The 22,822-nt window shown below is 51.5% G+C and overlaps 1 protein-coding gene across 10 annotated transcripts in view; it reads left to right on the top strand.

Annotated features, from left to right (window-relative positions):
• Positions 1-388: 388 nt before the first annotated feature.
• PPIP5K1 (diphosphoinositol pentakisphosphate kinase 1) overlaps positions 389-22,822 on the top strand; it is a 56,164-nt gene continuing 33,730 nt past the window's right edge. For 3 of the 10 annotated variants that reach the window (XM_054077299.1, XM_054077298.1, XM_054077297.1), the window contains exons 1-16: positions 5,988-6,335; positions 7,405-7,568; positions 7,871-8,045; positions 9,553-9,748; positions 9,834-9,924; positions 10,866-10,951; positions 11,180-11,334; positions 12,291-12,392; positions 15,520-15,681; positions 16,672-16,793; positions 17,243-17,344; positions 18,566-18,652; positions 19,110-19,185; positions 19,697-19,806; positions 20,778-20,863; positions 21,269-21,397. In XM_054077299.1, the coding sequence (XP_053933274.1) occupies positions 7,899-8,045; positions 9,553-9,748; positions 9,834-9,924; positions 10,866-10,951; positions 11,180-11,334; positions 12,291-12,392; positions 15,520-15,681; positions 16,672-16,793; positions 17,243-17,344; positions 18,566-18,652; positions 19,110-19,185; positions 19,697-19,806; positions 20,778-20,863; positions 21,269-21,397 (1,651 nt within the window). In that variant the 5' untranslated portion in view covers positions 5,988-6,335; positions 7,405-7,568; positions 7,871-7,898. Of the gene's footprint in view, positions 470-5,978; positions 6,336-7,404; positions 7,569-7,870; positions 8,046-9,552; positions 9,749-9,833; positions 9,925-10,865; positions 10,952-11,179; positions 11,335-12,290; positions 12,393-15,519; positions 15,682-16,671; positions 16,794-17,242; positions 17,345-18,565; positions 18,653-19,109; positions 19,186-19,696; positions 19,807-20,777; positions 20,864-21,268; positions 21,398-22,822 lie in introns of those variants that run through there. The other 7 variants (XM_054077296.1, XM_054077293.1, XM_054077294.1 and 4 more) reach the window with 6 other exon arrangements.

The raw sequence follows: 22,822 nt of genomic DNA, 5'->3' as shown, positions 1-22,822 counted from the left end.
AGGTCAAGCGCACCCGGGGCCGAGAGCGGTAGAGGCGGACCCGGACCCCAGGAGCGGCGTGGGCACCGCCGTGCGGGAGCCTCGGGATCGGTGGGGGCGGCTCCCCACGGCCCGGCATGGGTCGCGGGGCCAGTGGCGGCGGGCTCTCCGGCCCCCGCACGCCGGGACAGGGCGGCCGGTCCTGCACACACCGCGGGACGGTGACTTCTCCGTCACCCCGGGAGCGGCCGCGCGGCGCCGCCCCGCCCCCTGCCCGGGTCCCGCGGGGCGCGGCCGCCGTGCCCGTCGCTCCCCAGCGGCCCGCAGCGCCCGGCGCCGCCGCCAGGGGCCGCCAGCACCGCCCCACCCCTCCTCTCCTCTCTCCCACCTCCCCCCCCACCCCCCCCGCGCCCATTGGCCGCGACGGCCGCCGGCGCGGCCCGATTGGGCGGCGCGGGGCCGGCGGCGCAGCAGCGCTCGGAGGCCGCAGGTGAGCCGGGAATGGCGGCGCCCGGGGGGCGGGGGGCGGCGGCGCCACGGGGCTCCGGGAGGGGCTGCAGCAGCGGCTCGACTGGCAGAGGGGCTGCGCGCAAGAGGCCGCCTGGGTCCGGTCCGGGATGGGGCCGGGGCCCGTGATCGCTCCTGTGCCCGTGATGGTGTCGGCGCCCGAGCCAGTGCCGGCGCCCGTGTCGATGCCCGTGATAGTGCTGGTGCCCGTGCCAGTGCCGGTGCTGGTGCTCGCGATAGTGCCTGTGCTGGTGCCCGTGCCAGTGCTGGTGCCTGTGATGGTGCTGGTGCCCGTGATTGTGCCTGTGCCCCTGCCGGTGCCCGTGATGGTGCTGGTGCCTGTCATGGTGCTGGTGCCCAGGCCAGTGCCAGTGTCAGTGCTGGTGCTGCTGCCCATGATTGTGTCTGTGCCAGTGCCAATGCCTGTGCCTGTCTGTGCCAATGCCCATGCTGGTGCCCGTGATAGTGCCGGTGCCGGTGCCGGTGCCCATGCCAGTGCTGGTGCCCATAATGGTGCTGGTGCCTGTGCCAGTGCTAGTGCCGGTGCTGTTGCCTGTGATCATGCCTGTGCCCCTGCTGGTGCCTGTGCCAGTACCAAAGCCTATGCTGGTGCCTGTGATGGTGCTGGTGCCCATGATTGTACTTGCGCCCCTGCTGGTGCCCGTGCTGGTGCCAATGCCTGTGCTGGTGCTCGTGGTGGTGCCACTGCCTCTGTCTGTCAGTGCCAGTGCCTGTGACGGTGCCTGTGATCATGCCTGTGATCATGCCCGTGCCACTGCCTGTACCTGTGCTAGTGCCCATGCTGGTGATGGTGCCGGTGTGCATGGCAATGCCCATGCCAGTCCCGGTTCCTGGGCTGGTGCCAGTGCCCATGCCCATCCCGCCTCCCACCTGGCAGCCCTTGGGTTGCATCTGTGTCTGCATTGCCCCAGGCCTGAGGGAAGGGAGAGCAGCAGCTCATTCATTAGTAAACCTTTATTAGGAGTTACTGCCTCCAACTTGCAGATGCTGTGAAGTTTCACACTTAACAATCCCATAAAACTCCTTAAAAAATGTCCCTAAGATCAATCTCCTCTGTCGAGAATCACCCTGGCCACTGCTGTCGCCCTGTGAGTGGTGCGGGCGCTTGTGCTCGTGTAGAAGGGAACCAAAGGGTTCCACCACACTTGCAAACGGCCCTGTTGAGCAGCAGGAGCTCCTGGTCAGCAAAGCTGGGATGTTACCACTGCTATGCTCCATCAGGATCTGGAGATGTTGATGAGTTTGGAGTTACGGAAGGCGCTGCTCAAACAGATAGCGCTACAATTCAGCTTGGCTTCCCCTTCCTGGTGGTGAACGCAGCGAACTTCTGAGCCAAGAGAGCGTGGAGAGCTTCCTTTGATACACCAAGTCCAAGCAGCTTTTAATTATTAACTCTGGAATAGGTGTTCTTTTTCTTCTGGAGCGATTAAGTGTCCATGATAAGAGTACAGCTTTCACCTTTTGTATGTAAGTATGTAATTAAACTTAATACCGGCAGCCCCTGCGTCAGTGGGGGTAGATCTGCGGACAGAGCCACTCTGCTGGTAAAGGCTGAAATTTTCTGGGCTTGTTTTTTTGTTGTTTTGGGCTGGGTGTTTGGTTTTAGTACCCACAACAGTTTCAGGTACTTCAGCAAGACGTTGCCAGCATTAATATTTAAAAATGCCATCTGTGTTTATTTTTGAAAGTTCCGATCCTGCTTAAATAGGGCTGTGGGTCCATCAGCCAATTCACGCCTGTCTGCATGCAGGGGCTCCCTGTGCCCCTTGCCCACCTGCCCGATGCTCCCCAGGGGTCTCCACTCTTCAGGCTGCCCCTTGTGCTGCCAGATCAACCGTGGTTTGTTGCTGCAGTCCTCATCCTGCAGCCGCCAGAGTGGGGACTGTGCTCTGCACCTATAGCAGGCTTTGTTTGAAACCCAGAACGAAACAAAACCCAACACCAAACCCACTCTTGTAGCAGTCTCTGCCACATTGAGTATGGCGTTAACACAGGACCTGCTCACACCTTCTTCTCTCTTAAATTCCTGATACCTCAGCAGTGGGACATGAAGAATGAGTCTCTCTACTCTGGAAAGATCCTTGTCTGAACTGTGCCAGGATGATCTGCTGGGGAACTGGAAAACAGCTTGCCATTTCATTTCTTATCACTAATATGGGGCAGTTAGGGAGCTGAATTAGTGCCTGGATGCTCAGAAGCAAGGTTCATGTCGCTGTTTCAAGTTGTGTGTCAGCATCTTCTGAGTATTAGGTGATTCTGGTAACCTTTGGTATGGTTGCACAGCAGCTCAGGACTGCCCCTCTAGGAAGAGAGCACAGGAGTGTCTTTAGCTGTAGCAGCTGATGTGTCCTTCCTTGCATACCTGTGACAGGACTAGCAAGCCTGAATAGTCCATACTCAAAGCCAAAGCCATCTTTACCTTTTCTCTGTGTGAGCCAGAGACGTGTCAATGCTTTTGTGTCTTTTGGACAATGCCACCAGCAGGATTGACACTGCTTTTCTCGCTGTGATCAGTGAAAGGTGAGACCTGCAGCACACTCAGCAAGTGGGGACCGCTCTGAGCATGTGACCTCTTGGAGCAGATAGCTTAGGAAGCAATGAAAGTGGTGCAGAACCATCAGCATGGTGGACCGTCAGTGCCTCTCCCAGCACTGGGAGAAGAGAAGTAATGGTGTGGTGGTGGTGTGGGCTGAGTGCCATACAGGAACCTTGCTGGTACTGTTTCGGTAGGGTAAGTCACTGCCCTTCTGGCTAAGCTCTCATAGCTTGGCACTAGAGCCGATGCCGGCATGGTGGCAAAGCCCTGTGTTAGAGGAGCCTTTGGTACCAGAATAGAGCTCCACTTGCCCGTTTCCCCTCAGGAGCAGCTGCCTGAGTTTTAGATGCCTTCATTAAGTCTGTTCTCTTTCATCAAGAGCCTGCAGTCTCCCTTGGTATAAATCAGATTAGGGATCTACCTTAAAGAGGAACTTAAAAAAGTTTTGGTTGTACCCTCTCCCTCTCCACACATCAGAAATACTCTGAGGTCTCAAGGCTTCCCCTGTTGACAGCAGGGGATGCCGGACACATCAGTGGCTGTCGGCTTCTGTAAGGCTCTGGGTGTTCACCTGAATCATAGAATCATAGAATCATAGGATCACCAGGTTGGAAAGGACCCACTGGATCATCGAGTCCAACCATTCCTAACACTCCCTTAAACCATGTCCCTAAGCACTTCATCAACTCGTTCCTTAAACACCTCCAGGGAAGGCGACTCGACCACCTCCCTGGGCAGCTGTTCCAGTGCCTAATGACTCTGTGAAGAATTTTTTTCTGATATCCAGCCTGAACCTCCCCTGGCGGAGCTTCAGGCCATTCCTTCTTGTCCTGTCCCCCGTCACTTGGGAGAAGAGCCCAGCTCCCTCCTCTCCACAACCTCCTTTCAGGTAGTTGTAGAGAGTAATAAGGTCTCCCCTCAGCCTCCTCTTCTCCAGGCTAAACAACCCCAGCTCTCTCAGCCGCTCCTCGTCAGACTTGTTCTCCAGCCCCCTCACCAGCTTTGTTGCTCTTCTCTGGACCCTCCAGAGCCTCAACATCCTTCTTGTGGTGAGGGGCCCAGAGCTGAACACAGTACTCAAGGTGCGATCTCACCAGTGCTGAGTACAGAGGGAGAATAACCTTCCTGGACCTGCTGGTCACACCGTTTCTGATCCAAGCCAAGATGCCATTGGCCTTCTTGGCCACCTGGGCACACTGCTGGCTCATGTTCAGTTGCTGTCAACCATTACCCCCAGGTCCTTCTCCTCCGTGCAGCTCTCCAGCCACTCTTCCCCCAGTCTGTAGCGCTGCATAGGGTTGTTGTGCCCCAAGTGCAGGACCCGGCATTTGGCCTTGTTGAACCTCATCCCATTGGCCTCAACCCAGCAGTCCAGCCTGTTCAGATCCCTTTGCAGAGCCTCCCTACCCTCCAGCAGATCCACGCTTCTACCCAGCTTAGTGTCATCTGCAAACTTGCTGAGGGTGCACTCAATGCCTTCATCCAGGTCATTGATAAAGACATTGAACAGGGCTGGACCCAGTACCGAGCCCTGAGGAACCCCACTTGTGACTGGCCTCCAGCTGGAGTTAACTCCATTGACCACCACTCTCTGGGCCCGGCCATCCAACCAGTTTTCAACCCAGGAGAGTGTGCGCCTGTCCAGGCCAGAGGCTGACAGTTTCTGAAGCAGAATGCTGTGAGAAACTGTGTCAAAGGCTTTACTGAAGTCCAAGAAGACTCCATCCACAGCCTTTCCCCCATCCAGTAGTCGAGTCATTTTGTCATAGAAGGCGATCAGGTTAGTTTGGCAAGATCTGCCTTTTGTAAACCCATGCTGACTGGGCCTGATCACCCGGTTCTCTTGCGTGTGCTTCATGATAGCACTCAACATTACCTGTTCCATGACTTTCCCCGGCACTGAGGTCAGACTGACAGGCCTGTAGTTCCCTGTATCCTTCCTGTATCCCTTCTTGTAGATGGGCACAACATCAGCCAGCCTCCTGTCTAGTGCAACTTCCCAGTCAGCCAGGACTGCTGGAAGATGATGGACAGGGGTTTGGAAAGGACATCTGCCAACTCCTTCAATACTTTTGGGTGGATCCCATCCGGCCCCATAGACTTGTGGGTGTCTCGCTGGGCAAGCAAGTCTCTAACCGCCTCCTCTTGGATCATGGGAGCCTGGGTTTGTACACAGAGAGAACAACTTTTCTTGCTATTAAAGACAGGCAAAGAAGGCATTAAGTACCTCAGCTTTGTCCTTATCCCCTGTCACTGTTGTTCCTTCTGCATCCAATAGGGACTGAATATTCTCCCTAGTCCACCTTTTCTTGTTGATGTATTTGTAGAAATATTTTTTATTATCTTTCACAGACTTAGCCAATTTGATTTCTAGTTGGGCCTTGGCCCTCCTGATTTTTTCCCTGCACGATCTCTCTTCCTCCCTGTAGTCCACCCAAGACGCCTGCCCTTTCCTCCAAAGCTCATAGACCTTATTGTTCTTTTTGATGCATCCCAAAATCTCCCTGCTCCACCAAGCTGGCTTTTTCCCCCGCCGGCTCCTTTTCTGGAACATAGGGATGGTTTGCTCCTGAGCTGCTAGGATTTCATTTTTTGAGAGCACCCAGCCCTCGTGGGCTCCCTTGCCCTGAAGGACTGTCTCCCATGGGACTTTGCCAACCAACCTTCTGAACAGCCCAAAAGTAAAAAAGTCCAAAAAAAACAGTCCAAAAAAGCCAGTCCCTGGCTCGAGTATGGTGTGTCCTGGCTTGTGGGGCAGCCACGGAGTAAGGCAGGGCCTTTTTTTTCTGGAATAAGAGCAGGAATGGAGAGAACTCATTTCTTGTTTAGTTCTTAGGGCAAAGGTTTTCCTGCTGCTTGATCTGTTTTTTTTCCAGGAGGGAAGGGAGAGTAGAGGATTGGAGAAAACAACTGTCCTCCCCTTCTCGCATGGTTTACTTCATTAAATCATCAGCTAAGGTCTCGTTCTGCACTGGCGTGCTGAGGCAGCAGGGCACAGGAATGAAAGTGCTTCTTGGGCATGTCGAGAATCCTACTCTTGTCCTCATGTGGAAATAGTAGGGCTATATGGAGTGCACAGTAAAACGCCTGCATGACCTGGTCTGCCCGTGCTGTCAGAGAGCACTGGTTGTGAATCACAGCTTTAGCTCCTGCTGACCAGGACGCTTGTCTGTGCTGGGTGTGCGCCGTGCCCCACTTGCTCTGTGGCAATAGGAAACCGTGTGGGAGCCAGCAGCGCTGAGCGAGGTGCACAGGGGCTGCGAGTCAAGCGGAGGAGATGGTCCTTGGTGCGGTAGGTGCAAAGTCTGGGCTTGCTGTGCCCTCTCTCTGGTTTCTGTGGGGTGGTGGCGGCTCCCCGAGGAGATCCAGCATGATAACTGCTGGGTTGGCTGTTGAACCAGTGCCTGTGGGACCTTGTCTGGTACGCTTCTGCTCCAGTGCTCATCTCTGAGTTCTTAACTTGTTGTATCTCCTCTCCTTCTGGGGAGCATGCACAGCCTTTCTGTGTGGAGCCATGCTTTATTTCTGCCCTATTTCCTAGGGGATTTTGTGGGCAGTTGGGTTGCTCTCTGTGTTTGTTGCTTTTGCCTGTTCCCACCCTGCTTGACTGGGTTAAGGCAGTCTCCCTCTGTCGTTCCTGGTGAGGGGATTCTCACCTGCCGTGAAACCACAGAGCGACGGCGCTGGAGTGTTCTGTGAAGAGAGGCTGCCAGGGGGCTGGGAGCTGGCAGCTTTGTGTGGCAGTGCAGTCTCCTACAGTACTGGCTGTAGAGTAAAATATACTCAGAAGAGGAGGAAGTACAGTAGCTCTCAGTCCCGGGCATGCTGGAAATCATATGAGAGCACAAGCAGCAGTGGTAGGGAGTGTCTCATGTCCGTTTTTAGGAAGAGCTTAATAACACGAGGCGTTCACAACATCCTCTTCTCAAGGTTGCACTTGCTTATGTGAGAGGAATGCTTTTCACCACTTCATAAGTTGGGGAAACATGACAAAGGGCAACCGCGTGCCCTTCTGCGCCTGCAGCTACGGTCAGAGGTGAACAGCTGTGTCCTTGGTGTGTACAGTCACATGTGCCGTGTGTTCAAGCTCAGTCACTTCTGCGGCACAGTGCTGCTGCTCTGGGTGACGGTGCCAGCCGTGCTCCTTTCCTGGTGTTTATAAAGCATAGCTTATATCCCAGTAATAGCCTCCCATGGTTGCAGAGTAAGTCAGAGCCAGCCTGCAAATCCAGAAGCCCTGACCAAACTCTTTCTGATAATTCCTCTGTGTCCTCTTCCCCTGCCAAGGAGTTGTTGCTTCTTCCTTTTCCCTCCTTCCTGCAAACACATGGCCTCTCAAAGATGTCTTTCTGTTACTGTAGGTCTTCTTGAGCTGAAAGGATGAAAATTGGCAATTGGAAAGTCACCACCACTGTCCTAAGTTTCATCCTAACTTCTGGAGTTCCGGTTGATGTCTTCAGGTGGATGAGCCTGTGAGAGTGTCTGCTGTCCATGATTTAGGCAGTGGCTTGGAACATGAATCATTGTAAGGATTACATGATTTCAGCGCTGGTGGTGAGGCTGTCCCTTCCCCGCTCGGTGTACATTAACCCCGCTCGGGTTAATTGAACAGTGGAGCTGCCTTTGAAATGGTCCTGAATCCCAGATCCCCTCCCACCCCAGGGTCTCTTCCTGCTCCCTCCTTGTGCTGGGCAGCACATCTCTGGACTCACTCATGCCAGATCAGTCCCTGCCCTCTCCAGCTTTAGCTGCGTCCAGTAGTCCAGCTGCCCCCTGGCTTGCCCTGCATCTGATCTTCTGTATCCCTTTTTCACACTGTAATTCCAGAGCGGGATGGTCGGCCACCGAAGCTGCAATGTCGTCCCTGACGACCTCCAGTGAGGGAGAGAACTCCACTCCCAGGTTTGTTGTCGGTTCCAGGGATGACGAGACAGACTTTCTGGGATCAAACATGAAGACAGACGAAACCGATTTCTTTGAAGATGATGAAGAGGAGGAGTCGGTAAGGAGGCCCCGGCCTTCTGGGTTGGAGCATCTCTGGAGAATTCCTGGGTCTCAGCCAGGGTTTGCGCGGTTGCCGCCAAGGCCACAGGCAGTAAGGACTCCAGGGGACATAACACCAGGCTGTGTGACTCAACCATGGGGAATGGCAGTGGCATTTCTGGCAGGACGTATTGCATTGTCATGCTGCCATACTTGCTGCCTCGTGCTGCAGTAAATCCTGGCCCTTGCATGAGCAGGGTTCCTTAACCCTGATGCTCCTATAAAGCTTTCTGTTTCAACCAGGGAAATTTTTGATGGAAACTCTAGGAGCTGTGGAAAGGCCAGAGGTGTTTGCAGAGAGGAAGGGTTTGTTCTTTTCTGTAGCCCCCAGGCACAGGGTGGAGAAAGAACAATCTCTAGCTCCTGACTGCTTTTGGCCCCTGTTCAGTGTTATACCAAACATTTGCTGTTCAGCACATGGGCTTAGATGCTGCAGAGACTTGGCTGCTGGCTGTGCGAATTGCTGGGACTGTTCCCCAGTGCAGTGGTTGTTTCTGTTGCCTCTCTACCTGGAATCTCTATTGCAAGTGGGTTGTTGACCTAGGAACCTGCATGGCTTCCTTCAAACCCATGTGGTACTGCCTACCTTGATGCTTGTTAAGGAGCTGTTTATCAGCGTGGAGAAAGATTTGGAAACCCTTTCACTTCTCACATGTTGGTTTTCCTGTGGAACCTTGGCTAAAGTAACTTCAGAAGTTTCAGCTTACAGTTTGAAGCCGCAGTTGTTTGTGCAGTCCTGTGTGCATCGCTTCAGGTGATCTCACTGCGCTCAGTCCTGCTTGGGTCAGAATCAGTCTGTCAGGAAACATCCAGTCTGCGGTTATTAGGTGGTGACAGAAAGCCCACCCCAGACCTTGGCCTGTTCCTCTGTTACCATTACCAATGTTTCTTGAACGCACACTGTCTCTCTTGACTCAACTTCGTCCCACTGGATCTTGTTGTACTTTTGTCAGCGATTTGGAACAGCACTTGGTACTGTTCCTCTTCTACTACTAGCGACTTGCTGTTGTCATCTCTCTGTCGTGTTCTCTCAGATAAGACAAACAGACTGAGCTTCCAGACTCTTGCTATAAAGCATTAGTAGCTCTGCTCCAAGCCTGCCTAAGTCTACCAACTGTCTTGCTGAGTTATGAGCTGGAGAACGTGATGTGGGATTCCAGTCCCTGCTGCTTGTTGAGTTGCCAGATATTTATTTCTGGCCTTGGCACTGGTGCCCAGTGAAAGGAGGAGGTTCACGCTCCCTGCCAAGGGAGCAGCTGTTATGGGCCGCTCCATAATGATGTCCCTCAGTGAGCTCTCATGGGAGTTGGAAGTACATGTGGGTTTGAGTCCGGCAAGAGCTATGAGTGCATAAGGCTGGAGGAAAACCCAATGTTTGTTCTGCATTTCTGCATTTCTACACTGTTATAGTTGAAATTGGGTAAAGTCATTAACCATGTACTAAACTGATCTCTGTCTTTCCTTAGCCACCGGAGCGGCAAATTGTGGTCGGAATCTGTGCCATGACCAAAAAGTCCAAGTCAAAGCCCATGACACAGATTCTGGAGCGTCTGTGTAAATTTGAGTATATCACAGTGGTGATTATGGGGGAGGACGTTATTCTGAATGAGCCTGTGGAGAACTGGCCCTTGTGTGACTGTCTGATATCGTTCCACTCCAAAGGTAAAAAGCCAGTGACAGGCCTTAGCCTACTTGGGATCTGGGCAAGGCAGCTTCCAATCATTCTTCTCCTCCACCCATGTTTCAGGATTCCCCCTGGATAAAGCGGTTGCTTATGCCAAGCTGTGCAAGCCATTTCTTATCAACGACCTTGACATGCAGTATTATATCCAGGACAGGTAGGTGCCTGTGATCCACTAAAGCCCCTTCCCTCTTCCTATGTCTGATTCCTCCCCTCAGCACGCTGGGCAAACGTCATCTTCCTGGCCTCAAGCAAATAAGGGAGGTGGGGAGGAAGGGGACTTTAGCAGTGGTCTTTAGGGGTTTGTTTCTCCAAAACTTGCAAGGGAATAGGTTTGGGGACAAAACCATTGAGGCTTGGCGTGTTTTTTCTGGTGCAAATGTCCTGTACGTAATGGATGGAGCAGGGCACGGAAGAGGTCTCACAGAATGAGACTGCCACAACTAAGACAAACAGACTTGTCTCTGAGTGGGACAGCCAAGCAGTGAGGATGGTGTTCCATTACAGAAACTGGGAGTGAGGTCACATCACATTCTGGGGAGGGGATGTTGGTCAGACGCTTCCAGAGGCTTCTCAGTCAGCTCAGGTGGAGGCCACCAGCTCCTGCCAGATCCCAGCCGTCCTGCCGTGCCCCTGGGCTGTGTGCTGTTCTGGTGGGTGCTGACGCACCCCAGCGTGAAAGAATTGCAGTTTCTCCACTGACGCAGAGTGAAAAGAGGCTCTGCTGCATCTGCCTGGGCTTGGTGCTGGGCAGCTCAGCATGACAAGATTCCCGTCGAGAGGGCAACTCTGGGCTGGTGGCAGGTGCTGGGTGTGTTGCCGTGGACTGGGCACGTGCTAGTGAAGGAGCTTTAGACTTCAGACCAGGCAGAGATTTCCTCCGGGACACCTCTGTCCAGAGTCGGACTGAGCCACGCCCCATAGCCTGTAGGTCTTCCCTGGAGAGCATGGGCTGAGATACATTTGCACCCTGTCTTGGGGCTTTTTTATGTTCATTTGACTCTGTTCTTCATCAGTGGGAGTGATGCCTTCCCCTTGGCATGTACTGAGGTCCTTCTAGCCTCCTGTATTGATTCCCACTGTTTCTGTCCCCTACAGGCGTGAAGTGTATCGGATCCTTCAGGAGGAGGGAATAGACTTACCTCGCTATGCTGTTCTCAATCGAGACCCTGATAGACCAGAAGGTCAGTGTCTGGCGTCTACCGAAAACTATTTTCACATGCTGTGTGGTTTAAGATATTCTGCAGAGAGAAGGTGCTGATAATCAGCTTGAAGAGGCCAGATTCACAATTTTCTTGCTTTTTACAGAGGTCCCAGCAGCCAAACTGGCTGGCCAGGACTGAAGGGCTTTGGCTCTGCACCATGGCTGTCTCACCCTTTCCTAACACACTACTGCTGTGCTTTGTCTTCAGAGTGCAACTTGGTGGAAGGAGAAGACCACGTGGAGGTGAATGGAGCTGTTTTCCCAAAGCCATTTGTAGAGAAGCCAGTCAGTGCTGAAGACCATAACGTGTATATTTACTACCCAACGTCAGCAGGCGGGGGCAGCCAGCGGCTCTTCCGCAAGGTGAGGAGGGTCACTCCAGTTTTGGTGTTGGAACTAACAGATCTCTGGTTCTGAGACCCATGTGGTTTCAGGAGGGAGTGTTGGGGCCTTCTTAGAACTTTCAGTTCAACCCCATCTGCCTGGGTACTGCAGAAGGACATATTTTAGTAGTAGAGCTGACATTGCCTTCCCCATTTTCCGTGTGACCTGTGTCCTGTCTAGTGGTCATGGAGAACTGTGTCCCTTGTTGAATCGCATGCTGTTTTTTCCTGATCACTTCCTCAGTTTATCATGATAGTGTGTTTTTTTTGAACATATGTTCCTGCTCTCTAACATCATTGTTGCCCCTCTCAGCTTAAAGTAGCTTGCAAATGCAGGATTTGTTCCTAGATTCCACAGTGAATCTGCCCTTACTCACTTCTTCCGCTTTGCTAGTGGGCTGCTAATAGCTGTAATATTTCTTTTTTTTCCAACTAGTTACAAATCTGCCATTACTAATCTTGAAATGATTTTTTTCTTAGCTAACACACAGGCATGCCGCTTGGGGATGTATCCAGAGCCTTACTGAAAATGAAAGCAACATCATCTTCTGTCCATCAGATCAGTCAGATGTCCTAGAAGGAAGTTAAATTGGTCTGATAATCACCTATCGTCATTTATTTTCAGTTCCTTTTTAGCTAGGCTCCTCGCTTTCTAGATCTTTATCCACTGGTTTTTGTTCCATATCCTTGCAGTGCTTGGAGGCAATTTAGTGGGATGCAATGACTTCTCTCCTCTTTAAAGCCTGGCAAAGGACGTACTGTCTGTGTTATGGAGTCTTTTGTCTTCCATAAATAAGTGCGCAGCGATAGCTGGGGGTTTTGCAAGGCATTCCACTAATTCTCTACATGTGGGATAAAACTTAGCCTTTTTGTTCTTCCAGGTAAGAAAAGGAGCCCCGTGCTCTTCCTTGAGGTGCTCTTCTTCTGTGCTTTCAGATTGGCAGCCGGAGCAGCGTGTACTCCCCAGAGAGCAGTGTGAGGAAGACGGGCTCCTACATTTACGAGGAGTTCATGCCTACAGATGGCACTGATGTAAAGGTAAGGAGAAGCCTGGAACAGCTCCTTCCTCCTCCAGGAATTGGATAGCTGAAAGCTGGGCAGTCCTACTCTCAGAAGGAGAGTGTGGAAGTGGAGAGACAACTGCTCTGGGAGATCAAGCGCTGGCGCTGCCTGGCAGTGCTGCCGTGCTGGGACTCTTCCCCTCCACCCATGCATACAGGGGCTGTCCCTGCAGATCCAAAAAGGCCTTGGAGGAAGGCGCTCAGGAAAAGTTGCTGCTGTGCCTTTATTTTGTTTAAACACGCAGAGTGCATGACTCCTCATTTACACAGCCACTCACTTGGTCAGAAAAGCAAAGCAGATAGTGAATGAGAAAGGGGATGAAACCATTATCTCGAAGAAAAAAACACTATCAACAACAAAAGATATGAAAGACAGGCTGGGCCTGCAATGAGTTAGGTTATAACTGCTATGCAGAGGATAATGAGCATCTTCAGGAAAACATCCAGTTATTGGTTTCCACACTGTATCCTTGAGCTACTGGTTCCTTGGGCTGTAGATCATAGAATCATAGAACGGGTTCAGAGGAGGGCTACAAAGATGATCAGAGGATTAGGACACCTCCCGTACAAGGACAGGCTGAGAGAGTTGGGATCATTCAGCCTGGAGAAGAAAAGGCTCCGAGGACACCTTCTAGTGGCCTTCCAGAGCCTGAAGGGGCTACAGGAAAGCTGGGGAGGGACTTCTTACAAAGGCTTGAAGTGATAGGATAAGGGGAAATGGCTTTAAATTGGAGAGGGGCAGATTGAGACTAGACATACGGAGGAAATTCTTCACCATGTGGGTGGGGAGGCCCTGGCCCAGGTTGCCCAGGGAAGTTGTGGCTGAATGGCAGGAGGTTTGCAAATGACAATAAGCTGGGTGGAAGTGTGGATCTGCTGGAGGGTAGGGAGGCTCTGCAAAGGGATCTGAACAGGCTGGACTGCTGGGCCGAGGCCAATGGCATGAGGGTCAACAAGGCCAAATGCCGGGTCCTGCACTTGGGGCACAACAACCCTATGCAGCGCTACAGACTGGGGGAAGAATGGCTGGAGAGCTGCACGGAGGAGAAGGACGTAGGGGTAATGGTTGACAGCCGACTGAACATGAGCCAGCAGTGTGCCCGGGTGGCCAAGAAGGCCAATGGCATCATAGAATCATAGAATCACCAGGTCGGAAAGGACCCACTGCATCATTGAGTCCAACCATTCTTAACACTCCCTTAAACCATGTCCCTCAGCACTTCATCAACCCGTTCCTTAAACACCTCCAGGGAAGGTGACTCGACCACCTCCCTGGGCAGCTGTTCCAGTGCCCGATGACTCTGTGAAGAATTTTTTTCTGATATCCAGCCTGAACCTCCCCTGGCGGAGCTTCAGGCCATTCCCCCTTGTCCTGTCCCCTGTCACTCGGGAGAAGAGCCCAGCTCCCTCCTCTCCACAATCTCCTTTCAGGGAGTTGTAGAGAGTAATAAGGTCTCCCCTCAGCCTTCTCTTCTCCAGGATAAACAACCCCAGCTCTCTCAGCCGCTCCTCGTCAGACTTGTTCTCCAGCCCCTCACCAGCTTTGTTGCTCTTCTCTGGACACGCTCCAGAGCCTCAACATCCTTCTTGTGGTGAGGGGCCCAGAGCTGAACACAGTAGTCAAGGTGCGGTCTCACCAGTGCCGAGTACAGAGGGAGAATAACCTTCCTGGACCTGCTGGTCACACCATTTCTGATCCAAGCCAAGATGCCATTGGCCTTCTTGGCCCCCTGGGCACACTGCTGGCTCATGTTCAGTCGGCTGTCAACCATCACCCCAGGTCCTTCTCCTCCGTGCAGCTCTCCAGCCACTCTTCCCCCAGTCTGTAGCACTGCACAGGGTTGTTGTGCCCCAAGTGCAGGACCCGGCATTTGGCCTTGTTGACCCTCATGCCATCGGTCTCGGCCCAGCAGTCCAGCCTGTTCAGATCCCTTTGCAGAGCCTCCCTACCCTCCAGCAGATCCACACTTCCTCCCAGCTCAGTGTCATCTGCAAACTTGCTGAGGGTGCAACTCAATGCCTTCATCCAGGTCATTGATAAAGACATTGAACAGGGCTGGACCCAGCACTGAACCCTGAGGAACTCCACTTGTGACTGACCTCCAGCTGGAGTTAACTCCATTGACCACCACTCTCTGGGCCATCCAACCAGTTTTCAACCCAGGAGAGTGTGCGCCCATCCAGGCCAGAGGCTGACAGTTTCTGAAGCAGAATGCTGTGAGAAACTGTGTCAAAGGCTTTACTGAAGGCATCTTGGCTTGGATCAGAAACGGTGTGACCAGCAGGTCCAGGGAGGTTATTCTCCCTCTGTACTCAGCACTGGTGAGACCGCACCTTGGGTACTGTGTGCAGTTCTGGACCCCTCACCACAAGAAGGATGTTGAGGCTCTGGAGCGTGTCCAGAGAAGAGCAACAAAGCTGGTAAGGGGCTGGAGAACAAGTCTGACGAGGAGCGGCTGAGAGAGCTGGGGTTGTTTATCCTGGAGAAGAGGAGGCTGAGGGGAGACCTTATTACTCTCTACAACTGCCTGAACGGAGGTTGTGGAGAGGAGGGAGCTGGGCTCTTCTCCCAAGTGACAGGGGACAGGACAAGGGGGAATGGCCTGAAGCTCTGTCAGGGGAGGTTCAGGCTGGATATCAGAAAAAAATTCTTCACGGAAGAAGTCATTGGGCACTGGCAGAGGCTGCCCAGGGAGGGGCTCGAGTCACCTTCCCTGGAGGTGTTTAAGGAAAGGGTGGATGAAGTGTTTAGGGACATGGTTTAAGGGAGTGTTGGGAATGGTTGGACTCAATGATGCAGTGGGTCCTTTCTGACCTGGTGATTCTATGATTCTATGATCTTTAAGGTCTCTTTCAACTCAAAGCATTCTATGATTCTATGATTCTACTCAGTCCTACTTAGATACTTGAGTGTTTGTGTAAGCCATAAGGCTCTGACTGTGCAGCTGGATCCCAAAGTGGGGAGCGGGTGTTCTGTAGTTCATAAACAGGAAGAATGTGTGAGACTGTCTGATCTGTTCCTCTCTGTGTCTGCCATAGAAATACCTCTGGAAGTAGCAGTTAATTTGGGTGGCTGAGTCAGGCATAACTATTTCTCTTCCCAGGTGTACACTGTTGGGCCGGACTATGCCCACGCAGAGGCTCGCAAATCCCCTGCTTTGGATGGGAAGGTTGAACGGGACAGTGAAGGGAAAGAAATCCGTTACCCAGTCATGCTGACTGCCATGGAGAAACTAGTTGCCCGGAAAGTCTGTGTAGCCTTTAAGGTATGTGTTTTCTCTCCTACACAGGCAGGATGCTCCATGATTGTCTGATTCGAATCTCAGTCCGTGTTGAAGCTTGAGCTCTGTTACTCTGGTGTGTCTGTTTTGGCACAGACATGCCTACACTTTCATGCCTGATGCTAGTTGCCATCCCCGCTTGGCTGGTGCGGCTGGTCCTGCTGGCCACAACAGTTTGCTGGACAGAAATGATGGTGAAGTCAGGAGGGCCTGTGCTGGCAGGTGCCTGGAGTCCAGCGTACATCTGAGCATTTAATGTCGGATTCTGAGCATGCTGCTATCCCTCTGACCTGCGCTCATCCTGCGTTTGCTTCTTCCCAGTTGTGTTTGTGCGGACAGCTTGGTCTTCTTTTATTCTTTTTTTTTTTTGTTTTTGTTTTTGTTTGGTTTTTTTTTGTTGTTGTTGTTGTTTATTTTTGATCTGGCTTTGGTGCACATTTGTTTTACAGGTTGGTATGGTATGTGTGTGAGTCTGTGTATGGTTACGTGAGGTTCAGCGGGGTCAGCGGAAGCCCTTGGCTGCTTGCTCCTGCCCCTGCTGCAGTCTGCAGCTCATGCTGCACTGCTGCTACCACTGCATGCTTCTTCTGCCTTGTAGCCTTTTCCTCACACTGATGGATATCTTTTCCTGTACCCCTTATTGTCTGTATTTGTCAGTCTGGTTCAGAAGGGTTGGATTTGGAGGCAAGAGCAGGAGAGCCAGAAGCTGCTCTGCATTAAACCTTTAGAACTCTGAGAGGCAGCAGGGCGGCCTTGGCAGCTTAATCTGGGGGCTCATTGGCTGGGGCTTTGACACACTTGTGGGTGTGGAAAGGTTCCTCTGAATGGCCTGTGGCTGCATTTTCCCTCTGCCTCCTGCGTCGTGAGGCTGCTGTAGAGTGGGGGATGGCTGCAGCCCCAGTGGGGCTGAACAGGGCAGCATATGTTCCCTCACAGCATCCCTATCCGTCCTGTGTCCTTTGCTTCCTCACGCAGCAAACGGTGTGTGGGTTCGACCTCCTGCGGGCAAATGGCCACTCTTTTGTTTGCGATGTGAATGGCTTCAGTTTTGTGAAGAACTCTATGAAGTATTATGATGACTGTGCCAAAATCCTTGGGTATGTAAAGTTCAAGTTTTGGATGGGAGCTTGTACCAAAATGAAATGAGTGGGGAGTCCTGACTAGTGTGTTAGAGGAGTCTGGAGGCAGTTCACATGGGGACATTGGTTCAGCAGGTGAAAGCTTGGCTCTGGGAAGAATGGGTTACATTATTTTTAGCAGCTGGAGCTCCTGCCTACATTGGCATTGGCTGTCTTTGTCTACAGCTGGGTGTAGCTTACAGCACTTCTCACTTGATGCTAAGCCCAGCTGCAGTATTTGTAATGTGAGCAAAACTGGGGGCCCTTTGAGGTGCCCTGTCCAGCCGATGGGGTGACAGATATCTCTGTGGGACAGGTGAGGAGAAATTCTGTGGCTCTCTTCAAATCTCTCAGCTGGACACAAAGGAGGAGGTGGAGAACTGAGGGAAAAGAATTTCTTATGAGTTTTGTATTCTAATTTCTTCCAGAAATATAATCATGCGGGAACTGGCTCCCCAGTTTCATATTCCCTGGTCCATCCCAACAGAGGCAGAAGACATTCCCATTGTCCCCACAACTTCAGGCACCATGTGAGTACCTGCCGTCCCAAAGAACGCCAGCGATGGCCACGTGAGGGGAAAGTGCAAACCCTGTCCAGGGGACGGACACCATCCAGCAGCGTGGCATTCTCCAGCAGTTGCGTTGGTTGCAACTCTGAAATGCCTGTGGAAAGGCTTAGCAGGCACCTGAAAGAGGTGATAGACGGTCCATTAGTCATAGGTGTGATGAATGCAGACGAGGAATCACTGGAGGAACTGCAGGAACCCCTCATGTGGCTTTCAGAAGGTCCAAATTCTCGATCAGCAGAGAAGGCAGATTAGGACATCACTATAGCTGGCTTGCTTTTCAGTAGGCTGCTGTTCAGGGAAAATGTGTGTTGAGCTGCCAGCGAAAGGAGTGGAAAACAGTGAGCTGAAGTATTTGTCACCTGTATGCTCAACAGACCTTCATTTTGGCCTTACTGTTTTTCCACCACATAAGGTAAAAGACCGAAGACAAAAGTTTCCTTGTGATCCTCAGCATGCCTGTACACTTGTATGGAGCGAACAAAGTAGGTGCTGCAGAAAATGTGGGTTGAGAGTGTGTGTTCCTCTTTCCTTTACTGTGTGAGCATTTGGAACAAGTTGGCAAATACAAACACTGTACAGCTCACAGGACTGCTGGCTTCAATGGCCCCTGGTGACAACGAGACTGATAGAATCAATCTCTGTTTCTCTGGGATCCTATCAGAAATAGTTGGATACTGTAGTAGCTGAAAAAGCAAACTCATGTAGAGGTGACTGTTTGCTGTGGGATCTCTCTAAAACTGCTCTGACTGGTTGCTCAAAGACAGGACCCCAACTGCAGAACCATTCCTCTGAACCAAGCTGTTTTCTTTTGGGTCTCTCTAACTGATTCTGTGAGCATTAAGGTTGGGCATGAGAACAAGCTTGGCACAATTCAAAATGCTGCTTCTGTGGAATCTGTAATGTCCAGCCTGGTCCTTTCTGCTGCAGATGTGGTTCTGCCTGTCATTCTGTGGTACTATGATGCTTTTCCCTGACAGTAACCAGATGACTCGGTGGTACCCGAGTCCTTTGATTGCTTTTACAGCCTTGGCACTCATGCCTGGTTTAGTCTGGGAGAAGATCTGCCACTGATGGAAGCAGCTGTCAAGAGGATTGAACCGAAAGAACAATTTGAAACTACTTTCTGGTGGCAATTCTGGAGTGCAGGGGCACATTTGTCAGGTGTGATTTCTCTCTCCCCAGGATGGAGCTTCGTTGTGTTATTGCAGTCATCCGGCATGGAGATCGCACCCCAAAGCAGAAGATGAAGATGGAAGTTAAGCATCCCCGGTAAGAGTCAAGGCAAGAAGAGGCCTTGGAAAGTGAGGAGAGTCTGTTTTCTGAACCCAGAGGAAGAGCAGGGCTGAGTGCATGGGTGGCAATGTTTTTTTCCTGGCTCCATTGAAGCAAATGCTTTCTGCCCAGCTGAGGGAGCCCCTTCTCCCCATGAGGGTGCTGGTACCTTCTGTGTGAACATGGGAAGAAAAAGTAAAGGTCTGCTAGATGGGATGGGAAGCTAGTGGCTAAATGGGAAGCTAGTGGCTAAATGGGAAGCTAGTGGCTGCTTCCTTTTTGTACCTTTCACTGGAAACACTATTTTTTTTCAGAATTTCTGAAGTACAGGAAGGAGTCAGTGGCCCTGCTGGTTCTCCCTGAAGAGCAGAATGTGAATGCATATGTAGGGATGACTGTCCTTGTAGCACTGAAACAGCAGGAAATAGATCAGGGTTTTTTGTTGTCTGTCCAGGTTCTTTGAATTATTTGAGAAATATGATGGCTACAAGACGGGGAAGTTGAAGCTGAAGAAGCCAGAGCAGCTACAGGTGAGGGGAGTCCTCCCTGGGGTTACTGTGTGGGACATGCAGGTCATACAGATCCCAGTGCGAGGCAGTTCTTTGGGAGGGTGGAACCCCTCAAAAAGGCAAACATCTGTTGCACAAATGCTCCCTTTCCCATTCCACCTCCCTTGCACATACAGCTGGGTGACAGTGTGAGAGTGGAATGGAAACTGCTGCTGGCTGGTGTGGGCTGTAGGATGAGGGAGACCTGGTGTGGCTTGCCCATCTGTTGTGGGCACTTCTGGTGAAGGATGGGTTCAGGCTGGGGAGTGGGGCACCTGGAGGCACCTTGGTTCTGAATGAGGCTGGAGCACAGATTGAGGGTGAAGCAAACTGCGGTGTGAAAGTTTGTCATGCCTTAGCTGGATCTTACGAAATGCCGTGTCTCTGACAAGTGTCTGTGGACCTGGTGAAGCTGTCTGGAGGCCTTGCGAGAGCACAGTGGTGAGGCTGAGGCAGAGTTGCTGGATGCTTAAGACTGTCTGCTTTCCAACAGGAAGTGCTGGACATCGCACGGCAGCTTGTGGTGGAGCTGGGAACCCACAGTGACTGTGAGATTGAGGAGAGGAAATCCAAACTGGAGCAGCTGAAGAGTGTCTTGGAAATGTAAGGGTTCATACCTTAGGGCACCGTGAGTTTGTGTCAGAGCTGTGGGTCTGCATGCGGTGTAGAAACAGGCTGTGCTGCTGCTGTGCTGGCCGACTGGCTCCCCAGAGCTGTCTCCTCCATCCTCTGCGAGCAGCTGTACGTGAAAGGTGCCACGCTCTTAATGTTTCCTCTTGGCATCAAACCCACTGCTGACTCTTGGTCCGAGTGTGTCTGGTTTTTGGCTGAACAACTTGAGGCAATGCTGAGCTTCCTTTGCTATGGGACAGGAACTGGAGTCCTGTAGGGACCACATTGACGTGAAGCATTTTGATAAGTTTGGAACAAATCCTGTTCTCGGTAAGATTGTCCTGGTGCCCAAAGCTTAAAAAAAGGAGGAAACATGAGAACTCTGTGGCCTCTTAGGTTTTGTACAGCCAAAATAACAGACAGTATAGTGGTGGTGGCATCTTAGAAATAGAAGGAGGGTTTCTGCCAGTACTGTAACTTGCTGCAGCATGTGCGGGCAGTGTCTGTGTTCAAGCAATGCCTGCAGAGCACAGGGGATGAATCTTTGCTGTGATTCCTTCCCCTGCTCTTTCTGCTCATCAGAGCTGTGCGTATCCTCAGAGCAGCTGGCAGATTGTTTTTTCTGTGATCTCATTAATTCATGCATTGAAGTGGTAGATAAAAATTAACTAAGGTTGATTAAAGCAGCAGTGGGGTATGAGAGTGCTGTCAGCTGAAAAGCAGGCAAATAAATGGACCTTTTAATTTCATCTTGGGGAGTTGTTTGGCTCTTTTTGGGGGTGTGTGCCAGGTCACAGGTAGATGGAAAAAATGCTCCTGTTCCATGGCTGTTGATGTTGCAGCAGGAACACCAACTCTCTGGCCTGTGCTGTGTTGTTGCTGCGTGCTGCCTTGGGACCTCTGGGCAAACGGTGAGTGGAGTTGATGTGTTTAAATTGTTTTCCTCTCTCTCCTTGTGACAGGTATGGACATTTTTCTGGCATTAACCGTAAGGTCCAGTTGACCTATCTGCCTCACGGACATCCAAAAGCTGCAAGTGAAGATGAAGGTAAAGAAACCTGATGTCGCTGCCATGTTCTTCGAAAATGGCGTTCAAGAGTGTGTGCAGCTGTCCTACCTAAACAGGCCTCTGGATGTGCAGCCAAATTAGTGACCCATCTCTTCTCTTTGCCCATATTGTGTGAAGGGTTGCTGTGCTGCATAAGGCAGTGTTCCAGTGTACCCCAAGGGGTGCCCCAGGGCTTGTGCTTTCAGTTTCATGGATGTCAGCCTATACCTTCAGAAAGTAGTGACTCTTCATTTTGTACTTGCTTGGTTGGTTCCTGGGGATTTTGGGTCAGGCTTGTGTTGAGGATGCTCTGTGAGGTGCTGATGACAACCTCTTCTTCCCCTCCTCTCCCTGTGCAAACTCAGCTTTGGGATCTGATGTAGTGAGTACCTGTTTGTCTCCTAGAAGCTCGCCGAGAGTCTTCCCCATCCCTTCTCCTGGTGCTTAAGTGGGGTGGAGAGCTGACACCAGCAGGAAGAGTCCAGGCAGAAGAGCTGGGGAGGGCCTTTCGCTGTATGTACCCTGGTGGCCAAGGTAAGCTTTGTCCCCATATCTCCAGTCCTGTCCTGTGGCTGTGCAGGGCTGCCCAGAACGTGTCACCAGCCTGAGGGATGCTCCAGTGTCTCGGGACATGTGCAGCCTGTGTGACTTAGGTCATCACGGATTTTGTTCTTTTGGATTGACCTGCTATGGGAATAATTCAAGTGGGTTTTGCACGCAGAGCTGGCTGGAGGTGTCTGCTGCAGTGGTTACGCTTCAGCGCGTCTTGGAGCGCAATAGCATTCTTTCAACTCGCGTGCTGGCATTCTAAAGAGAGAAGCCATTCTAATAAGATATGTTCTGATACAGCAAATACAATTCAGAATTTCTGTACAATTAACAAGGAATGTAGCTCAGATGTGGAGAACAGAGGAATCTATCTTGGAATGAAAATAATTCTGCCTCGAAACAGGAGGACAGGAAGAGAAGTTCTCTATATTTACTCCACTGTAATTCCGTGACTCTGAAAGGCATTTAGTGCAGCCGCAGATCAACAGGAGACCAAAGGGAAAAGAAAAAAAGGCTGAGGTTGACTTTTTCATACATGGAAGGAGTCAGAAACAGTGCACTGCTACGGTATTGATCAGTTGAGACCTGTATTGGAAACCATTTATCTTTGACTTGTATGTTTAATTAATTCTATTTAATTAATTAAAATTAAGTAATCTAATAGAAATTGAATCGGAGAAGATTTCCTTCTGGAATGAGTTACCCTCAGTGGAAGAGGACTGAGTCAGGAATACTTAAGCAAACTGGACTTACGTAAGTCCGTGGGCCCTGGTGGAATGCATCCCCAAGTGCTGCGGGAGCTGATGGATGTGGCTGCGAGGCCACTCTGGATTATCCTTGACAGATCGTGAGGACAGGGGAGGTGCCTGAAGACTGGGAGTGAGGAAATGTCCCTCCTAGCTTCAAAAACGACAAGAAGGAGGACCTGGGGAACTGCAAGCTGGTCAACCTCATCACAGTCACTGGGAAGGTGATGGAGCAGCTAATCCTGGAAACCATGAAGGACTGGAAGTAGTCAGTGTGGATTCACAAAGGGAAGTCATGCTTTACTCAGCTGATAACCTTCTACAGTGAAGTGACTGGCTTGTTTAGATGAGGAGAGAACAGTGGCTGTGTCCTGCTTTGACTTCAGTGTGGCTTTTGACACTGCCTCCGGTCACATCCTCATAGCAGATAGAATGTGAGCTGGGTGAGCAGAGAGTGGAGAGGATTGAAAGGCAGCTGAATGACTGGGTGCAGGGTGGTGATCCGTGGCACAAAGTGTACTTGGAGGCAAGGAACCAGTGAAGCACAGGGAGTAGATTGCAGCCTAATGACCCGGAATCTGAGATGTGTCTGCAGAGGTCTGGTTGAGGGGAGTGCAGTTACCAACAAGTTGGGCTGAGCCCTAAGGTTCTGAAGTTCTGAACT

This window comes from Cuculus canorus, chromosome 12 (genome assembly GCF_017976375.1).
Source record: "Cuculus canorus isolate bCucCan1 chromosome 12, bCucCan1.pri, whole genome shotgun sequence".
Lineage (NCBI taxonomy): Eukaryota > Metazoa > Chordata > Aves > Cuculiformes > Cuculidae > Cuculus > Cuculus canorus.
This window is presented reverse-complemented; position numbering and strand designations above follow the sequence as displayed.